The 25,292-nt window shown below is 34.4% G+C and overlaps 1 protein-coding gene across 1 annotated transcript in view; it reads right to left on the minus strand.

The window, feature by feature from the left end:
* SLC49A4 (solute carrier family 49 member 4) overlaps positions 1 to 25,292 on the minus strand; it is a 90,742-nt gene that overhangs the window by 29,687 nt on the left and 35,763 nt on the right. The window contains exons 4-6 of the mRNA XM_060150477.1: positions 19,225 to 19,354; positions 12,597 to 12,705; positions 1,911 to 1,978 (exon numbers count right to left, since the gene is read on the minus strand). Coding sequence (XP_060006460.1) covers positions 1,911 to 1,978; positions 12,597 to 12,705; positions 19,225 to 19,354 — 307 coding nt within the window. The remainder of the gene's footprint in view (positions 1 to 1,910; positions 1,979 to 12,596; positions 12,706 to 19,224; positions 19,355 to 25,292) is intronic.

The following is a 25,292-nucleotide window of genomic DNA, read 5'->3' on the forward strand; positions in this document are numbered from 1 at the left end:
TGTAAAGTGTTATCTAGACTAAAACGACTTCCTATGAGAGCTGATGCCACCTTTTGGTGGGAAAAATGGATGCACCTTTGCCTAGTGACTTTGGTTAGCTCTCTATTAGGAAAGTTCACAAACAGAAAATTCTTATGTACTCTGAAAAAGGTTCCGCAGCTTGATGGAAATGCCCCTCAAGAAAATCCAAATGCTTTGTTATAATTCCATGCTCACCACTTTTCTGATTTATATTTTGCTATGCTGCATGAACTTACTTGTCAGATGGGCAGATGGCCAGGTATGAGAGAATAAAACAGTTTTCTGGTACAATCAGAACTGAGTGAAGTTGAACAGTGAGTAAGTTTTCCAGGGCCTGATCACACAAGAATAAACTGACTACTCTGGTCTACCAATTTTAGATACCTAGTCCTTTCAAATGGGCTTATACCATCAAAGTGTACAGTTAGGACCAAAGTACTACATTTAGTAGTAACCTTTAGTAATATAATCACAAAAAAAACCACCCAAAGCACTCATATCTATAAGGAGATTCTGTTCTAGGGATCCCAAAAAGCCTGTTTTGAATATAATCTAAAAATTGATTTTAGGCTTAGGAGATACCTACAATTGATTTTGGATCCCAGAGTAAGGGCAGTACTTTTTAGAACTGCCATTTCAACAATTTAAAAACAGAAACGTCCTCATTCTAACTTTTCCATATAGTTAAAATTAAGGGTTTGTAGAACAAAATGAAGAGAAAGGAGCATTTGAGATGTCATTTCTGATACATAATGTGTCCCTCTTTGACCTATGTGGTGCTCAGAAAAGGATTTGGTAAATGATGACTTGCTATCATTGGCTTGGAGATTTAATTAGAAAAATTAGATATGGTTCTTATCAAATGTGATAGGTCAATGTATTCTAGTATCAGTGTAGTGATTTCCTACAAATAGCTATGCTCCTATTCTTTAGCTTTTCGATTTTATCCTCATATTTTTCTAACTTATAAAAACCTCAGATAAAGTGATTTAGAAATTACAGTGACAACTTACTCTTTCATTAGCCCAGAAACACTAGGCAAACTGTAAGGTTTAGATATAATATTATCCTGTGTCAACTGTGTTTAAATATTTAGATAGCAAGGTGCTTCACATATCTTATTTGATCTCCCCAAACATGTAATTAGATTCTCCCAATTCCTGCTAAAGTTGACTGTCCAATTTTGTTTTTGATTAAACAGGGTAAAATGATTTGGAAAGTGAAAGAATAATATCTCACTGGAAACACCAAGAGTAGTTTTATAGGCAGTTACCTACATGAGTGACATTTTCATTCTTTTCTTTTTTCAGAATAAATGAGGCTTTTTCCTTCTTCTGTCTCATTCTAAAAATGTGTTGTCATAATGGTTAAGATCAGAGAGAGTTTGATGAAACTCTAAGTCTTTATGGACATTTTTCGTCAAAATGTGGTAACTATAGAGTCATACCTGCCAAAAGTGACCAGAAATAAATATCTGCTAATCAGGATACTGACTTTTCATGGAAAGTTCTAGAGATGCTCTTATGAATGATTCCTTTCAATTCTCTTCTAATCTCAAAAACTATCAATTTGCCTTTATTATTGTATACTCTTCCCCATTTGTAGATGTTGCTCTCTAATAATATGGAGAAAGTCAGCTTAATTATACTGGAAATACATCTCTAGTCTCCAAAAACATTTTAGGATGGACTACTCCTGTGAAGGTTTCTTGTAGCAGCAAATTCTATCTACTGCATGTGAATTTTCTTACAGCCTGAACAAGTGCCCTTATCTGACTTTTGCCTGTTTTACTTTTCCTTCAATTTTAATGTTTATCTAGGGGAGTGGAGTCTCCCTTTGGGCTTTTTTTGGTTCTGCCCACTAACATGTTTAACGTAAAATATTCTCACCTTGCCATAGCTATTCCAACAACACAGCCTCCAACTATGGACCAAAATCCAATCCAGCCAGCATCTACCTGTTAAGAAAGTGGAAGACATATTTAATACAAGATTATCATATTGAAGTTTAGAAGGCATGGAAAACAATCCTCTATAATCAGTATGTTAATAGCTAAATGGCAGCAAATCTAGGAAACACTATTTAAGAAAATGAATCAGATGAAAGGATTCATGTGTGACTAATTAATACAAACTTACCTAAATAAATACATCATTGATTAACTTTTTATTGGAATATTTAAATCAACAAAATACTCAGGGTCACAAACAGATATTTTTCAAATGTGTTCTACATGCCAGGCATTGTACCAGGAACTCTTAAGAAAACAGGCAAAGGAGAAAAGATGGTCACTGACCTAAAAAGCTTAAATACAGCCAAGATACAGGAAACTACTAGGCAATAATTAAGTGCTAAAATGTCTGGCACAAGTAAAAATGTATTAAGAGAAACACAGAAGAGTATGGGAAAGAGAGGGTTGGGGGGCGGGGAGAGAGAGAATATGGGTGCAGCACCTGGTGAAACTAGACAGAGAAAGAATTTGAGCTGGATTTCAAATGGATAGCTCGCTCCACTCTTGAAGAAAACATTTCCAGCCCTGCCATTTACTAGCTTTGTGACTTTGGGCAAATTATGTCGTCTTACCTATAAAATGGACTAAATGAGAGAATCTGCATATAGAACTTCGATCAGCAGTCGACATACAGGAAGTGCTCAATAAAGGTTAGAGCTGTTATGCTTACTTGATGATGTTTCTCTATCATCTAATGTCTTGTCTCTTTCCTACCTTCATGGACAAACTTATTCAGAGCAATCTACAAATGCTGCCCATATTTTCTAATCACTCATGTATCTCTCTTTTTTTATTATTCAAACAGAAAGTCACAAAAATTATAATCATCCTCATCAGTTCACTCAGTCCCATGTAATTAATTTTTTTTTCATCTTGATCTTTTGTTAGCACTTTTATGAATTCATCAGTTTTCCATTAGAGTTCTGAAAATGCTTATTCATTCAGTTCAGCAGTACAGTCAGTTACCAGAAGCCTGTATTTGTCAGAGTCTTTTTCTTTAACTCTTACTATGACTTGGCTTCTATCTCAACTATACCCCAAGTCTCAGTTTCCTCATTAGTAGAATGGGGATAGTAAGGATTTTTCTGAGAATTAAATAAGTTAATAAATGCAAAGTGCTCAAGATCTGTTAGCTGTCAATACCTGACATTCCGTGTGTCCCTAACAATATCGGTGCATTTTGTCTCCTCTCTCCCCTTCCCCCAGCCATCACACTTGCTTACTATCTTATTTCTTACTTCTGGACTCCTGTAATAGCAATATTTTTGCCCACTATTGCCAGAATAATTATCCCAGTCATTCCACTCCCCTGCTCAGAAACAGTTACTAGCTTTCCTTGCAGTTACAGGGCAAAGTCCAAACTTGACCTGGCACTTGAGAGCTGCCCAAACTAAATTCTACCTTATTTTTCTACTCATATTTTTCATTACAGCTGTGATAGAGCTTGTCAGCTGTCCACCAAGATGTGTTATATCTTATTCTACCAGGGTACTTAGTTAGATTACATGTCCTAGCCCCTACTCAGCTACATGTGACCACATGACTAAGTTCTCATTAACGGAAGGGGGAAAAGTGAGGTGTGCCACCTCTAGGCTAGAACCTGGAAGACAGCTATATACCCCCTCCATGCTTTCTTTCCCTTTCTGCCAACTGGAATCTGGATGGTCATCCCGCTTCACCCATGCATATAATGACAAGGTCCTAGGAGACAGAAGACCTGCAAAGTGGAAGCAACCTAGGTCTTAAATCAGTGTGAGGAAAAGAGTAGTCGCAACTGTGAACAACTGTCCTAGATTATTATGCAAACTGTCCTAGATTGCTATATGAATGAGAAACGAATTTCTTCTTAAGTCTCAGAATTTGGGGATTCTTAGTCTACTCTAAGTAATACAATAACTTTGTACAAATCTTCTTGCTCTACCAGTGTCTGGTCGCAGAAGCAAAGATAAATGCTCTCTGGAGAAAGATAACACCAGAAACTTAAATTATCTCTACATTTTTTTCATACTACTGGCATGAAGGGCAAGAGAATTCTCTGTTCTTCAGAATGCCCCTCTCCTTGCATTTAGCATCCATTAATACTATGGATTAAGGTCCATTAATACTATGAGACCCCCACAAACGTTCTCATCTATCCCCTAGGTCAGTGGGGTCCTGCATTAGGTGAAAAACCACTGTGTATCTGACTGTACTAGCCCTGGTCCTTTCAGGCCATTTTGTGCTTTTCTCCTTCCCCTGTTCATGACATTTGCTTTAGTTAATAACATTCTACCCAACAATTAATTAAATTTTTTCTTTGCTTGAATTTAATTAATTAATTGGGGGGAGCAGCACCTTCATTTGTCCACCAACCCAGAAGCTCTGCTTTTAATTTTTAATTCCATTTTATTTAATACCTGGTATGATTCACGGTCTCTGTATCTCTCAGAGTTTGTACAAAGAGACATACTTGGAAGGGCTTCTCAGGGTTTATAACATGAATCATAAGATGTGTAAAATCAGCATCATCTGAATGGGTGCTACACTTCCCTTCTTGAAACTGAGCATGCTTGGAATACCTGCCATCCAGAAAAATAGGTTAGGAAACTAAAAGAAGGCTTTCTTCTTATAGTAAAGGTACACTAGGTAATTTGGATTAATATTCTGGTTGAAAAAGCAAAAAATCTGGGGTGGAAAATCTATCTGAAGGCGGCAGAGAACCAAGAAGGTAATCCAGAATTCTGGAACCATGATATAGGATGAGAAGGAAGCCCAGAGGAGCAAGCCTGATATGGGGGGACACTTTTCCTCAGGGGTATGTCTGCTGATTTCAGAAAAGGTAGCTAAGGGGCTAAAAAGTTACTGACAGCCTCATGGATCTAGGAAGAAAAAAATACGAGTTCGAGGCCTGCTCTAAGGTGGTTGGCCTTGTAGAAAACCCCAGACTTTAGCTGGGAACTCTGAGAGTTATACCTAAGAGCAGTGTGAATTAGAAATGGAATTGTGGAAGGAAAGGAGGGAGGGAGGGACAAGGAAGGAAGGAAGGAAGGAAGGAAGGAAGGAAGGAAGGAAGGGAGGGAGGGAGGGAGGGAGGGGGGGAGGAAGGAAGGAAGGAAGGAAGGAAGAAATGGAACTGTATTCTGAGGGACTAAAACCCAGCTTTAAATGATCTCAATTCTTGAAACTAGATTAAGTATCCCTAGACTCCTAAGAAAAAACATAAGTTCTTTCTGGAGGAAAAGAACATCATTTGAAGCTTAAATTATCTCTACAACTTTTAATATACTATGTTGAGCACTCAGTCAAAAATAACTGAACACATAAGGAAATAAGAAAACATGAATGAATATCACAAATATAAAGAGACACACAGGGATCCAGATAAAGGGGTTAGGAGATACAGACTTTAAATAACTATTTTTAATAGTTCAAAAAAATAAAATACAAGATCAAGCATTTCCACAGAAATTTGGAAACTATGAAAAAGCATCAAATAAAAATTTTATAACTTAAGAATATAATAATTGAAATTAATAACTCACAGATGAGTTTAACAGCATATTAGATAAGCTGAAAACTGAAATAGTGAGTTGGAAGAGAGGCTAGGTAAAATATCCAGTTTGAAGTAGAGAAAGGCAGAAGGATAGAAAATTCAGAACAGAGAGTAAGAGACATAGGACAGACAGTGTGAAAATATAACATATACGGTTAGAGTTACTGAAGGAGAGAGAAATAGAGAAAACGGAGCATGAGCTTCAAAGGGATATTGGCTAAGAATTTTCTGAAACTGGTGAGAGACATCAAGCCACAGATTCAAGAAGTCCTACAAACCTCAAGCAGAATAAATGTATTTTTTTTCCATTTTGAATTACTTTTTATTTATTTTTATTTTTCAAACTGAAGTATAGCTGATTTACAGTATTATATGAGTTTCAGGTATACAGCATAGTGATTCAGTATTTTTACAGATTATATTCCATTAAAAGTTATTACAAAATAATGGCTTTAATTCCCTGTGCTATAAAATATATCCTTGTTGCTTATCTATTTTATACATAGTAGTTTGTATTTCTTAGTCCCATACCCCTAATTTGGCCTCTCTCCACTTCCCTCTTCCTAGTAACCACTAGTTTGTTTTCTATATCTGTGAGTCTGTTTCTGTTTTGTATATACATTCATTTGTATTATTTTTTAGATTTTTTTAGATTCCACATATAAGTGATATCATACAGTATTTGTCTTTGTCTGACTTATTTCACTAAGCATAATATTCTCTAGGTCTATCCATGTTGCTGCAAATGGCAGAATTTCATTTTCTTTTATGGCTGAGTAATATCCCATTGTGTGTATATATATATATATCACATCTTCTTTATCCATTCAGCATAAAATTTTAAAAACTTGCCACCTAGTCAAGCTGCTGAAACCAAAGACAAAGAGACAAAGAGAAAAATCTTAAATGCAGCAAGCTTTTAAATTTGAGAGCTGACTTCTCAGTTGAAACAATGGAGGCCAGAATAAGATGGTATTTTCAAATAAACAAAAGAAAATAAATGCTAAACAAGAATTCTATATGCAATACAAAATAATCTTCAAAAACAAAGGTCAAATGAAGACATTTTCAGACCAAAGTAAAAAAACAAACCCCAAACAAGAGAATTTGTTGTAAGCCGACCTATACAAAATACACATACACACACAAAGACACCACACACACACTGACTCTCTCTCTCTCTCTCTCTCAAGGATGCTCTTTAGACAGAAGAAAAATGATCACAGATGGAAGACTGAAGATTAAGGAAAGAATGAAGAGCAACAAAATGGAAATATGAGAGTGAATCTAAATGAATATTGACTGTAAAATACAATAAAAATGTGTCTTGGGCAGTTTAAAATATACGACAATAATAGCACAAAGTATGGTAGAGGCTTAAATGGAGTGAAAGGGTTCTAAGGACCTTGGACAGTCCTGGAAGAGGTAAAAGTTCTAATTTATAATAGATGTTAATAAGTGAAGTGTACATTCTGTACTTTCTAGGGTAACCACTAAACAGTAAAAGAGACTATAACTACCAAGCTAATAAAGGGGGAAGAAAGAGTAGTAAAAAATCCTTAATCCAGAAGAAGGTAAGAAAGCAGAGAAAAAGGAGAGACTGGACTGGAAAAAAATAAAAACCAATAGTAAGGTGGTAGATCTAGACTCAAATTTATCAATAATTACATTAACTGCAAATGGACTAAATATTCCAATTAAAACACAAAGATTATCAGACTGAATTAAAGAAAAAATGATATGCTACTTATAAGAGGTGTACCTAAAGAAAGTTTGAAAGTAAAAAAATGCAAAAAGATATACCATGCCAACACAAATGAAGAGAAAGCTGGTGCAACTAATAGGCTTTAAGGCAAAAAAGCATTACCAGAAAAAAAAGAAAAACTTCCTACGGATGAAAGGTTCAATTCATTAGTTGATACTACAATTCTAGATTTATGTGCACCTAATTACACAGTCTTAAAATATATAAAGAAAATATTGACAGAAATAAAAGGGAGAAATAGACAAATTTAAAATAATTGTGTAGGATCTTAACACACCTCTCTCAGTAACTGATAGAACAAGCTGACAAAAATGAGTAAGGGATAGAAGATACAAAACACACAATTAACAGAATTGATCTAGTTGACATATATAGAACACTACACTCAAGAATTATAGAAAATAGTTCACCAAAAATTGGGTCAACAAATTTGAAAATACTGAAATCATAGTATATCCTTATGACCACATTTATGCAATCTAGCTAGGACTTAAGAAAAAAAGAACTAGAGGATCTTCCACGGTTTGTAGATTAAGAAATGTCCTTCTAAATAACTCTGGAAACTAGAAAATATCTTAAATTCAATAATAATGAAAACCCAGAATGTATGGAATGCAGCTAAATCTGTGTTTAAAAGGACATAAATAGCCTTAAAGTGCATGTATTAGGGAAGAAAAGCTAAAAATCAAGGATGTAAGCATTCATATTAAAAAGTTAGAAAAATGAAAGCAAAGTGACATCACTCAAGAAAACAGACTAGAAAAAAAGATAAAATAAAAAATTGATGAAATAAAAAATAAGCTTTCATTAAAGAGCTACTGTTGAAATTATTCAAGGGAAAATATGAGAAAGAAGATACAGAAAATCAATATCTGAAATGATACAATGACTTACCTTGGAGACCTAATAATATCATACAATGAAGAACTTAATACCATAAATTTGAAAACTGAGATGGAGTGGACAAATTCTAGAAAGGTATAATTTCTTAAACTGACACAATAATAAGTAGAAAATCTGAATAATTTTATAACTATTAAAGAAACTGAATTCATATCACAAAGAAAACTAGATGGCTTCATCAGCGAATTGTACCAAATATTTAGGGAAAAACAAAAGCCCCAAACCACTAAACTTACACAAACTCTTCCATAATAGAAAAAGAGGAAACACTTCAGAAGTTGCTTTATGAGACTAGCAAAACCTTGACACTAAAATTGAAATGGCAGTAAAGATGCTCAACATCACTAATTATTAGAGAAATGCAAATCAAAACTACAATAAGGTATCACCTCACACCGGTCAGAATGGCCATTATCAAAAAATCTAGAAACAATAAATGCTGGAGAGGGTGTGGAGAAAAGGGAACACTCCTGCACTGTTTGCGGGAACGTAAAGTGATACAGCCACTATGGAGAACAGTATGGAGGTTCCTTAAAAAACTAAAAGTAGAACTACCATATGACCCAGCAATCCCACTACTGAGCATATATCCAGAGAAAACCATAATTCAAAAAGAGTCATGTACCACAATGTTCATTGCAGCACTACTGACAACAGCCAGGACATGGAAGCAACCTAAATGTCCACTGACAGACGAATGAATAAAGAAGATGTGGCACATATATACAATGGAAAATTACTCAGCCATAAAAAGAAACAAAATTGAGTTATTAGTAGTGAGATGGATGGACCTATAGTCTGTCATACAGAGTGAATTAAGTCAGAAAGAGAAAAACAAATACTGTATGCTAACATATATATACGGAAATCTAAAAAAAAAAAAAAGGTACTGATGAACCTAGTGGCAGGGCAGGAATAAAGATGCAGACATACAGAATGGACTTGAGGACACGGGGAGGGGGAGGCAGAGGGGGAGAGGGAAGCTGGGGCGAAGTGAGAGTAGCATCGACATATATACACTACCGGATGTAAAACAGATAGCTAGTGGGAAGCAGCAGCATAGCACAGGGAGATCAGCCCAGTGCTTTGCAATGACTTAGAGAGGTGGGATAGGGAGGGTGGGAGGGAGGCTCAAGAGGGAGGGGATACGGGGATATATGTATGTATATGGCTGATTCACTTTGTTGTACAACAGAAACTAACGACAGTATACTGTTTATACTTCAATAAAGATTTTAAAACATTGAAATGGCAGGACAAGATAAAAAAAATGATAGACTAATCTCATTCATGAACCTAACTGCAAAAAATCCTAAACAAAATGTAAGCAAACTGAATTCAGTGATATATAAAAAGTATAATAAATCACTGATAAAACGCATTTAGTACAGGAATGCAAGGTAGTTTAACATTTTATAATCAACAAATGTAATTCACCAAATTAGCAGTTTAAAAGAGAAAAACATATGATCATCTCAATGTTGAATTTTATTAAATGTATTTTTCTCCATCTATTTGTCATTAGTAACAACTGATATGAGATGTATGCAGAGAGGCCAAAGTATCTATGGATAAATAAGTAAGTGAGTTTAATAAGGTTGCTGGATATAAGACAAGCTGTAGTTCAATCACTTTCAAAAACCAAGTATACTTCCTACATGCCAACCAACAGAAAATAAGATTTTTAAAGTTACCAATTACAATAGCTTCAGAAAGCATCAAATACCTGGGAATAAATCTAACAAATAAATAGAGGGTGTTTTTGCAGAAAAGAGATTTAGAGAGACGTTAGGACCTAAGTAAATGAAGAGAGATATAATAGTAATGATTTGGAAGACGAACTATTACAAAAAAAGTTAATTCTTGAACTGATCTATAGGTTCATAAAATTCTAATCTACATCCCAATAAGGGGAGTATTTATTCTGCTAAACACCAAAACTTATTTTAACACTAGAATACTTAAGACAATTTGGTGTTGGCACAGAGGTAGACAAATAGACTAGATGAGAAAAAGAATTTAGAAACATCCATGCACATCAGGGCACTTCATTATGACAAAGATGACACTAGAGAGCAATGGGGAAAGAACAATCTTTTCAAAAATTGATATGAGGTTAATGGAGAACTATGTGGGAAAAAAGAAACTTAACCCTTACAACAAGCACAAAATTCAATTCTAGGTTTAAATGTGACAGGAATAACAATAAAGTTTCTAGAACAGCACCGTTCAATAGAACTTCCTGTGATGATGGAAATGTTCTATGTCAACACTGTCCGATATGGTACCCATAAGTGGCAAGTGGCTACTGAGCACCTGAAAAGTGGCCAATGCCAATGAGGAAGTGACTTTTTAATTTTAATTTCCTTTCAACTAATTTAAACTTCAAATTAAATAGACACATGTGACTAGTGGCTACTGTACTGGATAACAGAGTTCTGCAAGATAACAGAGGGGAATATATTTATGAACTTGGAGCAAGAAAAGATTTCTCTCACTCTCTCTTTTGCATTATAGGCTCTGACTGCTAAATCCAATATCTAGACTATCTCTAAATTGGTTTCTATTGACTACTTTTTTCCTTTAAAAATATGAACCATATTTTCCTGTTTCTTTGTATGTCTAATTTTTTAAAAACTGTATACTATATGCTGTGGGTGATACAATATCGAGATTCTGGATAATTTTATCTTTCTATAAAATAGTTCATTTTTGTGTAGTAGGCCATTCAATTACCTTGAACTTGTGTAAGCTTGATTTTGTGCTTTACTAGGGAGGAATATTAGAAACCAAGTTGTTTCCCAAGCTCCTTTCACCTGGCAGGACTCAATCTCCAAATTATCCCCTCTGCAAATTTTTGTCAGGGCTTGGTTTTAGGCTTTGTTCATGGTGGGTCTAAGTAGAATAGGCCTTACTCTACCTAGGGTATGGTCCTTGATTCTAAAGTTTGTCCTTTCTGGTGTCTCAGCAGAAGCCTAAGATATTAACAAGGTGTTAATGAGGTCATACCACTCTGGCTGGGCCAGAACTCCAAGGGTCCTGCACTGCCTGCCCTCTACTATATTTGTTCTGCTTTCCACCCCACAACAGTCTCTCTAATAAGTCTCTGGTAGCTTTGCCCTTTACATGTGCAGTCCATTCTGCAGCCAGGACTTGCTGGGGAGCGCCCTTTCACACAGCTCTCTTCTTTATAAATCAGTAAGAAAAAGGTAACCCAGTAGTGGGCAAGAAACTTGAACAGGTATGTCACAAAAAAGGATGTCACTTAAAAAGATGTCATGGAAGTCACCACAATGGCACACAACTGCACAGTCATCAGCACGTCTAAATTTAAAAAGATTAACATTGCCAAGTGCTGGTAACGATGTGCAACAAGGAGAAATTTCATGTACTGCTGGTCGGACTATAAACTAATACAACTACTTTGGGGAAATTTGGCATCATCTATCAAAGCAGGCATACCCTATAACTAGCGATTCCATTCCTAGATAAATATTCAACAGAAATGTATAGAGAGGTGCATCAAGAAACATATATGAGAATATCCATACAGCACTGTTTATGACAGCCCAAATGCAGACATTCCAAATGTTCATCAAAAGCAGACTGGACAAATTGTTGTTTATTCATACAATGGAATATCACATCAGTGTGCTGGATTTCTTCCATTTGACCTTCCAAATCTTTCTACCCCTTTCTACCATGCTATTTGGAAGCAAGGAGAAGGAATGGATGTCACAAGCGTATAGATAAAATGGTTTTGTTTTGTTTTGTTTTGTTTTGTTTTGCAGTACGCGGGCCTCTCACTGCTGTGGCCTCTCCCATTGCGGAGCACAGACTCCGGACGTGCAGGCTCAGCGGCTATGGCTCACGGCCCCAGCCGCTCCGTGGCATGTGGGATCTTCCCGGACCGGGTCACGAACCCACGTCCCCTGCATCGGCTGGCAGACTCTCAAGCACTGCACCACCAGGGAAGCCCTAAAATGGTTATTTTTAAGGAAATGAGATACTGAGGCTAAAGAGAAAATGAGGGATTAGATGTAGGCATAGATATATATTTTATGACGAGATCTTCATCTTTATAAACCAAGAATCAAGGATTCTAAGATTTTCCTTCTTTATTTTTCTGTTTATTAGCATAAGTAATCATACCCAAATAAATGTGAAATTCATGGTGGTTAACAAAATCCAGGAAGAAAATCAATATTATTTATAATTATTTCATAAGGATCTTCCTTTTGCAGCAGTGACACAGGATAGCATTTTACCTAGGCCTTGAAGCTAAAAGTAAGAATAAGTAGACAATATTTATAATTTTAGTGAACTAAAAATACCTACAAGATATAAAGAAATAAAATGCTTACTTGGCTGACATGCACTGGTGTTAAAATTAAGTCCAGAACTCCAGACCAGCCAGCAAATACACCAAGTGGTATGGCATATGCTAAAGCAATCATCAAAAATCTCAAATTGCTGTAAAAGAGGAGTAAAAGAAAACATTATTACAAATTCAAAATCTAGAGTTTAAACTCTTACTCATAGAAAAAAGTAAGTCATTTTGAAATTGGAACACCAGAATCAGAAATAGAAAATATTTGTCAGTTTAATAAATTCCTTAAATTTTTTATATTTATAAGAATAATCTTTTTGTTCATATAGTTTAAAATTTTCAATGTTTATTATACAGATGAATTACTAACATTATTTCCTAGAATGAGTAGGCAGATTCACTTTTTTTTTAAAAAAGCTCCTATTTGAAAGGATAAATTACTGTTTCTTCTGATGAACAAGGTGGAGGGAAAAAAAGATTAAAGGTGAATGGTTAAACAAACTGTGTACATCCATACCATGGAATACTACTGAGCAGTAAAAAGGAATAACTACCAGTACACAAAACAACTTGGATGACTCTCCGGAGAATTATTGTGGGTGAAAAAAGCTAACTCCAAAATCTTCTTTACTGTATGACTCAATTTATATAATGTTCTTGAAGTGACATTATAGTAACGGGAAAGAGATTAGTGGTTGCCAGAGGTTAAAGGAGTAGAGTGGGAGGGAGGTAGGTGTGGCTATAAAAGGGCAACAGGAGGGAGCCGTGTGACGGAAATGTTCCATATCTTTACTATATCAATGTCAATTTTCTGGTTGTGATATTGCACTGTAGTTTTCTAAGATGGTATCATTAGAGGAAACTGGGTAAAGGGTCCATGTTATTTCTTCGTATTATTCTTTACAACTGCATGTGAATCTATAATTATCTCAAAATAAAGTTTAATTTAAAAATGTAATAAAAATTAGATACCGTTAACAATTTTTTTAAAAATGTGAACTATAAAGTATCTAGGCATAAACGAGGAAGACCCAAGACCTCTATGGGTGGGAGGGGGTGAAGCACATAAGGGCACAGAAGATGATTTAAATAAATGGAGACAGAGTCTATACTGTCAATTCACCTCAAACTAATTCATGATTCAACTCAATCACAATTAAAATTCCAGCTGAATTTTTTTTAGAAACTTATGAAATTTGCTCCAAAGTTCATATGGGAAAATAAAAGTCCTCAGAAAACTAACTCATCCTTTAAAAATACGAAAAAGGAAGCCCTTGTCCTGACAGGTATTAAGACAAACTGCACATCCAGAGTAATAAAATTAGTATGGTATTGGCTCAAGAACAAAGAGAGCAATGAAGGAAAAAAGAAAGCTAAGACACAGAAACTCAATCTACAATAAAGGCGGCACTACAAAAATCAAAGGGCTAAGGATTGTTTAGTGAATGGTACTAGTTCACTTTATGGAGGGAAAAATGAAAACCCTGTATCATTAGTTAACACCATACACTAAGGTGGATTCTAGGTGGGATGAAAACGTAAATGTGAAAGAAAAAACCAGAAAGTTGATAAATAAGGAATTCATTGACAAAATTAGTAGACAGATAGCAAATAGAAATTTGACTTTTAAAAATCAACAGCGAACTTATATCTAGAATATGTAAATCATTAAGAAAAAGAAACTACCCCTGAGAAATTGGCAGAAGAGGAATTTACAGTAGATGGAAACCTAAATGGCAAACAACCACATGAGTCTCAAATTTATCAATAACCAGAAAATGCAAATTAAACAAAAGATATATTTCTTTATACCCATTAGACTAGTGAAAATTAGAAAGATGGATAATGCCAGGTTTGGTAAGCATATAGGGAAATGGGCACTGTGGATGGAAGTATAGACAAGTGCAGGCATTTTTTTTAGAGCAATTTGGCCATACTTGGCAAATTAAGCTTAAAATAGCTTATGACCCAGCAATCTTGTGGGGTTTGTTTTCCAAAGAATTCTTAGGTCTATGGTGATGTGCAGGATGTCACTGCAGTGTTATCTGTGGTGACAATGAGTTGGAGGCAATCTGAGTACACAATGGAAGTGGGTATACAAAACGCAATGGTTTCATACCATGGAGTACAAAGAACTAGGTGTACACACAGCACAGGGATACATCTTGAAAACAGAGCACTAATATCACAAAATGAGAGCCATCCAGATATCATGTGCCTCCTGATGGAAGAAGGTAGCATCACCCATGAAGTGGTCTTGTAAAATCAAAACCAAAACCAAAACCTGAATCAGAACATAGCTCTAGCTAACAATTTATAGGAAATACAAAGGGCAGAGGAACTTGGCAAAGTACTACAAAGAGGCAATCAACAAAATCCAGATCTTGGAGACAAGAGAGCTGGTTCCTCAACAAATAAATTACAAGGGAAAGAGAGAGAGGAAAGGAAACCTACAAATTATAAGGCATTTGAGCCAACTGCAATGCGTGGACCTAATCTAGATCCTGATTCAAACAAATTGTTTAAAAAAAACCCAAAACTTATGACATTTATGAGACAGTTGGAAATTGAAACACTGATTTGACAGTAGCAAACTACTGCTAAGACGTTTTTAGTGTGACAGTGGTACCATATTTATGTTAAAAAGAGTCCCTATCTTTTTAACATATACAAATTGAAATGTTTATGGGTGAAATGATTTGTCATTTGGGATTTGCTTCATAATACAGGAAGGGGAGAAGTGGGTACAGTACAAATGAAACAATATCGGTCATAAATTGGTAACTGTTGATATTGGGTTATGGGGATACAGATGTTATACTACTCTACCTTTGTATTTCCAAAATGAAAAGTAATTTTAAAAACCACGTAGGGTTTAGTGAAAAAAACGTCAAAACCGAATGAGATACATAATGTGCCATCATTTAGATAAATTAAACAGAGAGGCACATACAAAACAACACACATGTCGCAGAGCACAAAGAGATACACGTCAAATGCGTTTGAGAGGTATCCTAGGTAGGGAGAAGGGAATGGGAGTGAGAAATATAAATAAAAGAATGAATGAATAAACGTGTTCATGTATCCTGAAGTAAGGAACACGTTCAACTCAGCTCTCCACTCTTGAAGTCTAAAAGGCAAAGACAACCATCACCATCATCAAACATTAAACTGATACATAAAGGGAGAAAAATGTTTACGTTAGGTTACACAGGTTAAACGCACGTTAAGTGATGGGAATCATATGGACAGTAAATAAATAATTGTGGTGGAACCTTTGGAGCATAACCACTGATTTTTTTTTTCTGCCCAGACAATGGAATTAGCATCTAGAGAAGCAGTTATTCTGATTAATCCAGGAAGTAATGATATCAGGAGTTCTTTGAAGGACCAGGGAAAATTACACAGGTAGGTTAGGGGAATGGAGCGTGGCAGGCCCAAAGAAGTCCCCTGGAAAGCCCAAAGTAGAAGCAGGCAATCCTGCACAGTAAACGAATGAATGTGGGAAGAGACAAAGGAATGTTAGGCATTAGTGTAAAGGGTTTTTAATAGAGAAGAAAGATCTTATACTCTATAGTTTGAACAGAGAATAAAGATCTTGACTCTAGGGTAATTAGAAGCAAACACAGGGTATATTGTGGTCAAAGGGATCATTTTAAGTTGTTTTTTCCTTGTCAGAACAATCTTTTACATAACTCCTTACCTTAAAACCCTACAGTTACTCCTCATTTCCCACTGAATAGTCCAAAATTATTCGAATGGCATAATCTGACTCTAACCTACCTCTCTAGCCTTACCTAGTGCTCTCTAACCTCTAGCTCTGCATGGAGAAAAATTTAGTTAAATAGCATCTTAAAAAAAAAAAAGTATCATTTTAACTCTCATCTTACAAATATGTTCTACTGATCACAATTCAATAGAACTAATATGATTTTCTTGCCTATTATGTGGAAGGCAATTTACTAGCTGCTATAGAGATGTTGTTTTCAAAAACTTTTTACTGTACTCCAGAATGAGAAATATTCTACCTACCAATATTCAGTACATAAATACTGAAACAAAAGTATCACAAAAATATGTATCATTACTATAGGAGATGCAATAATATTTTCGATTCTTTTTTATTCCATTCTACTTTTTTTAATCAAAAAAAGGTGGTCAACCCTCTAAATTGGTTGGCTATGAATCAAAGTTTGAAAAACAATGTTACATAGCTATGCTGTCTAACATGGTAGCCACTAGTCAAATGTAGCTAGTGAGCACTTGAAATGTGACTAGTGCAAGTAAAGAACTAATTTTTAATTTTACTTCATTTTAATTAATTAAAATCCAATTTAAAAACAGACACAGTGAAAAGTATTTTTCCATTAAACACAACTTTATTGTTTTGGCAGAAGTACATTTCACTTTAACTACTGCATTGGGTAAGATATTACTGTAGTGTGCACGTGGTAGCATATGTTGTTTCTAGTATTATAACCCGTCACTGATCTTCTTGGTGTCAATGAACTAACTCAGTTCTAATTATTTTTTACACACTGATATAACATTGTAATTTGCTTATGAATATTTTATGCAGGAAGAAAACTACGAGATGAAGTATGATGCAAATTTCACAATAAATGGTAGATGCAACTTATTGCAGCAGAGTAAAATTGATGTCTGATACGGAAAAAAATTTTTAGGATAATTAAGTGGATAATATTAAGGGACATGTTCAACAATTATACAATAAATTTTATAAGAAGTTTCTTCTTAAAGTCAAAAAAGAATCAAGAAGATTAGTTGTCTGAAATCTAAATTAAATGTTCAACAAACATTTTTAAACAATTTTTAATAGATCTGAGCTTATACTTTTGGTCAGCTATAAAATGGTTTGGATTCCTGCACAAGAAGAAAAAGAGTTTTAGATGGAGAGATGGTAAAATAAATTGTTCTTTTAGCTATGGAAGTTTTGTTTAAAATTATGAAGAGAAAAAAATGTATTTTATGGAAGTGAAAGATCTTCAATTAAGCCCCAAACAATTGCCTGTAGAATATAAGACCTTTCAAATAATATCAAAGATGTATTGATTCAAAATTTGAAAAACTGCAGGTAGTTATTTTTAACTTTAGATAAATAGTGTAATATGGGAGACACTGCTCAATGAAAACTGTTTTAATTGTAAATTTAATGAAATCTAAATGCAGACCATTTAGATTTCTAATGCAAATTTAGCATCTAAATTGAGATGTGCTGTAAGTATAAAATACACACTGGATTTAAAAGATTTTCTATGAATAAAAAAATGTAAAGTATCTCATTAATAATTCTGAATAGTGATTACATGTTGAAATAATACTTGAGATATATTGAGTTAAATAAAATATGCTATTAAAATTAATTTTACCTGTTTCTTTCTACTTTTTTTAAATAAGGCTACTAGAAGATTTAAAATTACACATGTGGCTCCCATTATATTCCTATCAGACATTATTAATATATAGGATACAAAGACAGTTCTTGACCACAAGGAACTTACCATCTGGTGGGAGAGGAAGACTAGAAAAGAAAGAACTAACTAGGGAGAGTTGTTGATGAATCAATAAAAACTCATCACAACTAACTGGAGAAAAAAATCCAAAACATAAGTTCTAGTGGCCCAATTACAAATCATAATCATCAGAAATGGTCTATATATCCAAAGAATCAAATTCAGTACTGGGCCTTCAAGTATTTGAAGCCTTCAAGTGTAGAATTTAATCGAATTACATTTAAGTTGTACCAATAAAATAAAGTAAAATTAGAAATTAAGTTTCTCAAAATATGATCCCACTGGAGGTTCAAGATGATTTTAGGTGATATGTAAATAAACGTTATTTATTTTATTCACTTTGTATTAAATAGCACTTGTTTATTTTAATGTGTATCAAGAAATACATAATGAATAAAAATAATTTGCATATTAGGAAAAATATAATAAACACATAAAACACATGATTTCACAGATACTATTATATGATGTTTCCTTATAAAAGAAACTTATTTAAACAAAAGGTTTGATTTTTAAAATATGGGTGGTATATAGAGAAGGCAAAAACTATAGAGGTTTTTGCTTTGGGCAATTTTAATTATTTTATTTTTTTTTGTTTCTATTTAATTTAATTTTTAAACAACTTTAGTGGAGTATAATTGCTTTACAGTGCTGTGTTAGTTTCTGCTGTATAACAAAGTGAATCAGCTATACATATACATATATCCCCATATCTCCTCCTCCTTGCATCTCCCTCCCACCCTCCCTATCCCACCCCTCTACGGGGACACAAAGCACCAAGCTGATCTCCCTGTGCTATGCAGCTGCTTCCCACTAGCTATCTATTTTACATTTGGTACTGTATATATGTTAGTGCCACTCTCTCACTTCATCCTAGCTTATCCTTCCCCCTCCCGGTGTTCTCAAGTCCATTCTCTACATCTGCATCTTTATTCCTGTCCTGGGCAATTTTTAAAGATAGATTTCTGATAAGAAATCTCTCTAAAATATTTAACCAATATTTTATCAATTATTTACAACCTGATTAGTAGGTTGTTGAAAAACTACTATCTTAAATTATCTTAGAGAAATGTGGAATTATCTTCAAGGTGCTAGTCAAAACCAGTAAGTGATTTTAAGTATATTTACCTTAATAATCTACAAAAGCTCCGCCGATAACTCAGCCGCTGGCTAGCTGCAGCAACACTGGGAGGAAGAGGAGGTCGTGGTGGGAAATAAGCTAGAGTTGCAGAAAATAGTAAGCAGACAACTCCAAACTCTGAAAAAAAAAAAAGTAAAATGTTAATCAGACAACACAAAAAGTTCAGTATCTCAAGTATCTATCTAACAAATATTTATTGCGCATCATTGAAGCTTTAGATATATAAAGATAAGCAAAATATAGTACTTGCCTAGCCAAAATAGCTCAGTATTGTGAGAAAGACTGATACATAAAAATGTAACTTTTAGCAGGTAAGAAGTCATAAGGAAATAAGTATGGTAGACTTATGGTATAGTACACTACACAGAAAGAGGACTGAGGCAGTAAACAAATGTTACTCTGGAGGAAACACATTAAAAACCAACAGTACTATCTATATAACAGAGATCTTTAAACAGGTCTAGGATGACTGTCTAATAAGCATGGTCCTAAGAAATAAAGAATATAATAGAAAATTGCTAAGAACAGAATAGGAGAAGGTTTGTTTGACCAATGACAGGATATTCTGATGCACTGTGTAAGACAGACTCAATTTATAGGCTACATGGGAAATCGGAACAAAACAGGAAAGCATCCAAAAAAGAAAAAAAAAAAGAAAGAAAGAAACCAGAAGACAGCAAAATTTAACAAACACAAGACTAGCTAATGTAGGCTATTAAACAATCAGAAGTAAAATGAACATCTGAACAATCTTAGTTTGGCACCATTACAGAAGGAAAGGTTCCTAGGAGTCCTGATCATTCCCTCCAGAGTTCTGGCACATGGAAACTCCAGCTTTTAACTGTGCCCAATTTAGTAGAAAAGCATGACTCTAGTAGAAAAGTCAGGAAGCCTTGGAGTATAGACCTATCCATGCCATTAATTAACTTATAAATTGAATGAATCCCTTACTCTTTCTGGGCCAATAAACGGATTAAGTGATTTCTAGAGATCCTTTCAGTAGGATAATTCTAATTCTAGAGCTATATTCTTAGCAAAAGGTACAATATTTCTATAAGACACTTAACCACAGATAATGTCTTTATTCTTTGACAATCTGAGGAACAACAAGAAGTAAATGAATTGCTTTCATTTACAGTCCTTTTAATTATTCGTAACAATGAATGAGCATCTTCCATATGCTTATTGGCCATTTGTATTTCTTCTGTGATTGCCTTGTTTGTATTCTTTGCCCATCTTACTACTGGCATTTTTGTAAACAGCTTCACTGAGATATAATTCGTGTGACATATAATTCACACATTAAAGTGCATAATTCAATGAATTTTACAACCATCACCACAATTAAAAAATTTTTTCATCATCCCCCAAAGAAACTCTGTATCCATTACTCCACAAATTTCCTAGCCCAGGCAACCATTAATCTGCTTTCAATCTCTATGGATTTGAGTACTATGGACATTTCTAATAAATGGAATCATATAATATGTAGTCTTTTGTGACTGGCTTCTTTAACTTAATGTTTTCAAGATTCACCCATGTTGGAGCAGTACTTTATTTTTTGCCAAATAATATTCCACTGAATGGATATACCACATTTTTAAATACACTTAGTTAACAGACATTTAGATTGTTTCTACTTTGGGGCTATTATGAATAATGCTACTACAAATATTTGCGTGCAAATTTCTGCATGGATGTATGTTTTCATCTCACTTAGGCATATACCTGGAAATGGAATTGGTGGGTCATATGGCAATCTATGTTTAACATTTTGAGGAACTGCCAACCTGTTTCCAAAGAGGCTGTATCATTTTATATTACTACCGGCAAAGTACGAGGGTTCCGATTTCTCCACTTTCTCATCAACACTTGTTATCTTCCATTTTATTGATTATAGTCACCCTACTGGGTTGAAGTTTAACTCATTATGGTTTTGATTTACATTACCCTAATGAATAATGACAATGAGCAACTTTTCATGTGCTTCTTGGCCATTTGTGTATCTTCTTTGGAGAAATCTCTAATAGAGTCCTTTGCCCATCTTTTAATTGAATTGTTTGTCTTTTTGTTGTTGAATTGTAAGAATTTAAAAAAATATTCTGGATACAAGTTCCTTATCAGATATATGATTTGCAATTATTTTCTCCCATTCTATGGGTTGTCTTTTCACTTTGTTGATGGTGTATTTTGAAGCACAAGATTTTAATTTTAATGAAATCCTAGTTTTCTATTTTTCTTTTGCCATTTGTGCCATTTATCCTTTATAAAAAGGCTTCGCCTAACCCAAGGTCATGAAGGTTTACTCCTATGTTTTCTTCTAAGAGTTTATATAGTTTTAGTTCTCACATTTAGGTTTATGACCTATTTTGAATTAATTTTTATGTATGGGGTAAGGAAGGGATTCAAATTGATTCTTTTGCATGTGCATATCCAGTTATTCCAATACCACTTGTTGAAAAGCCTATTCTTTCCCCATTGAATTGTCTTGTCACTGTTGTCAAAAGTCAATTGACTATAAATGTAATGGTTTATTTTTTGGAATCTCACTTTTGTTGATTTATATGTCTATCATTATGCCAGTACCATGCTGTCTTGATCAGTGTAGCTTTGTAGTAAGCTTTGAAACTGGAAATTGTGAGTTCTCCAACTTTGTTCCTTTTTAAGGTTGTTTTGGCTATTCTGAGTCCCTTGCATTTCCATACAGATTTTAAGATCAGCTTGCCAATTTCTGCAACAAAGGCAGCTGAATATTAATTGAGATTGCACTGAATTTGTAGATAAATGTGGGGAGTATTATCACCTTCATAATATTAAAACTTCTAATACATGAACAGGATGTCTTTCCATTTCTTTAGGTCTTCTTTAGTTTCTTTCAATAGTGCTCTATAGTCTTCAGAGTGCAAGTTTTACACTTATATTGTTAATTTTATTCCTAAATATTTTATTCTTTTTGAGGCTATTGCAAATGCACTGTTTTCCTAATTACATGTTTGGATTGTTCATTGCAAATGTGTAGAAATACAGTTGATTTTTATATATTAATCTTGCACCCTAAAACTTGTTTTTTTAGATCTAATAGTTTTATTCTAGCTTACAGAGGATTTTCTATATTCAAGATCACGTCATTTTCAAGAGACAGCTTTACATCCTTCTTTCTGATATAGATGCCTTTTACTTATTTTTCTTACTCAGTCATCCTGGTTAGAATCTCCAACACAATGTTAAGTAGACATGGCAAGAGTGGACACCCTTGTCTTGTTCCTGATCTCAGAAGGGGATGCATTCAGTCTCTGACCATTAAATATGATATTATCTATGGGTTTCTTGTAGATGCCGTAATATTATTAGGTTGAGGGAGCTCCTGTCTATTTCTAATCTGTTGGGTGCTTTTATCTTGAAATGGTACTGGATTTCCCAAATGCTTTTGTTTTTCATCTGTTAAGATGATCACATAGTTTTTCTCCTTCATTCTATTGATTTAACATATTACATTAGCTGAAGTTTGAACGTTAAACCAAATTGCATTCCAGGAATAAATCCCATTTGCTGGTGGTGTATAATCCTTATTATTTTACTGGATTTGGTTTGCTAGTATTTTGTTGAGAACCTGTGGGCCTATATATATTGGTCAAAAGTTTACTTATGACGTCTTTGTCTGAAATAATTTTAGTTTAAGAGTCATTAATCTCTTAAGATCATGATTCTAAGCAAAATATTTTTTAATGGAATGAAGGGTCATGGGACATTATCTCAGGGAGGCAAACTGGAAAATACAAAAGCACTGAAGCAATAGCTGGAAGCTTTGAGTAGGGGTTTCTGCTTGACTGCATGGGAACCATAAGGCAGAGGATGTAGAGCATTAATACATGCCTAAAATCCAGTCATTTAAAAGATATAATGATTTCTTAAGCTTTCAATAAAAAGAATGGTATAACAAATTTATATATAAAATTTATATATATTTATTTATATAAATTATAAATATATATACATTTATAAATTTTAATTTAAATAAAATTTATGTTTTACCTACTTTCAGTTTTATTTACTTAGTTACTTTTACATTTCAACTTCTTTCTTTAAAAGGAGTGAGCTGTCGAGCAGAAGTAAGAAGAACTACAATCCTGCAGCCTGTGGAACAAAAACCACATTCACAGAAAGATAGACAAGATGAAAAGGCAGAGGGCTATGTACCAGATGAAGGAACAAGATAAAACCCCAGAAAAACAACTAAATGAAGTGGAGATAGGCAACCTTCCAGAAAAAGATTTCAGAATGATAGTGAAGATGATCCAGGACCTCGGAAAAAGAATGGAAGCAAAGATCGAGAAGATGCAAGAAATGTTTAACAAAGACCTAGAAGAATTACAGAACAAGCACCTAAAAGAATTAAAGAACAAACAAACAGAGATGAACAATAGAACAACTGAAATGAAAACTATACAAGGAATCAACAGCAGAATAACTGACGCAGAAGAACGGATAAGTGACCTGGAAGAGAGCATGGTGGAATTCACTGCTGCAGAACAGAATAAGGAAAAAAGAATGAAAAGAAATGAAGACAACCTAAGAGACCTCTGGGACAACGTTAAATACAACAACATTTGCATTATAGGGGTCCCAGAAGGAGAAGAGAGAGAGAAAGGACCTGAGAAAATATTTGAAGAGATTATAGTCGAAAACTTCGCTAACATGGGAAAAGAAATAGCCACTCAAGTCCAGGAAGCGCAGAGAGCCCCAACAGGATAAACCCAAGGAGATACATGCCGAGACACACAGTAATCAAATTGGCAAAAGTTAAAGACAAAGAAAAATTATTGAAAGCAGCAAGGGAAAAATGACAAATTACAAGGGAACTCCCATAAGGTTAACAGCTGATTTCTCAGCAGAAACTCTACAAACCAGAAGAGAGTGGCATAATATACTTAAAGTGATGAAAGGGAAGAACCAACAACCAAGATTACTCTACCCAGCAAGGATCTCATTCAGATTCGATGGAGAAATCAAAAGCTTTACAGACAAGCAAAAGCTAAGAGACTTCAGCACCACCAAACCAGCTCTACAACAAATGCTAAAGGAACTGCTCTAAGTGGGAAACACAAGAGGAGAAAAGGACCTACTAAAACAAACCCAAAACAATTAAGAAAATGGTAACAGGAACATACATATCGATAATTACCTTAAACGTGAATGGATTAGATGCTCCAACCAAAAGACACAGGCTTGCTGAATGGATACAAAAACAAGACCCATATATATGCTGCCTACAAGAGACCCACTTCAGACCTAGGGACACATACAGACTGAAAGTGAGGGGATCAAAAAAGATATTCCATGCAAATGGAAATCAAAAGAAAGCTGGAGTAGCAATACTCATATCAGAAAAAATAGACTTTAAAGTAAAGAATGTTACAAGAGACAAGGAAGGACACTCCATAATGATCAAGGGATCAATCCAAGAAGAAGATATAACAATTATAAATATATATGCACCCAACATAGGAGCACCTCAATACATAAGGCAACTGCTAACAGCTATAAAAGAGGAAATTGACAGAAACACAATAATAATGGGGGACTTTAACACCTCACTAACACCAATGGACAGATCATCCAAACAGAAAAATTAATAAGGAAACACAAGCTTTAAATGACACAATAGACCATGTAGATTTAATTGATATTTATAGGACATTCCATCCAAAAACAGCAGATTACACTTTCTTCTTAAGTGCGCATGGAACATTCTCCAGGATAGATCACATCTTGGGTCACAAATCAAGCCTCAGTAAACTTAAGAAAATTGAAATCATATCAAGCATCTTTTCTGACCACAACGCTATGATATTAGAAATGAATTACAGGGAAAAAAACGTAAAAAACACAAAACACATGGATGTTAAACAATACATTACTAAATAACCAAGAGATCACTGAAGAAATCAAAGAGGAAATCAAAAAATACCTAGAGACAAATGACAATGAAAACACGACAATCCAAAACCTATGGGATGCAGCAAAAGCAGTTCTAAGAGGGAAGTTTATAGCTATA

The sequence above is a fragment of the Lagenorhynchus albirostris genome, chromosome 5 (genome assembly GCF_949774975.1).
Source record: "Lagenorhynchus albirostris chromosome 5, mLagAlb1.1, whole genome shotgun sequence".
NCBI lineage: Eukaryota > Metazoa > Chordata > Mammalia > Artiodactyla > Delphinidae > Lagenorhynchus > Lagenorhynchus albirostris.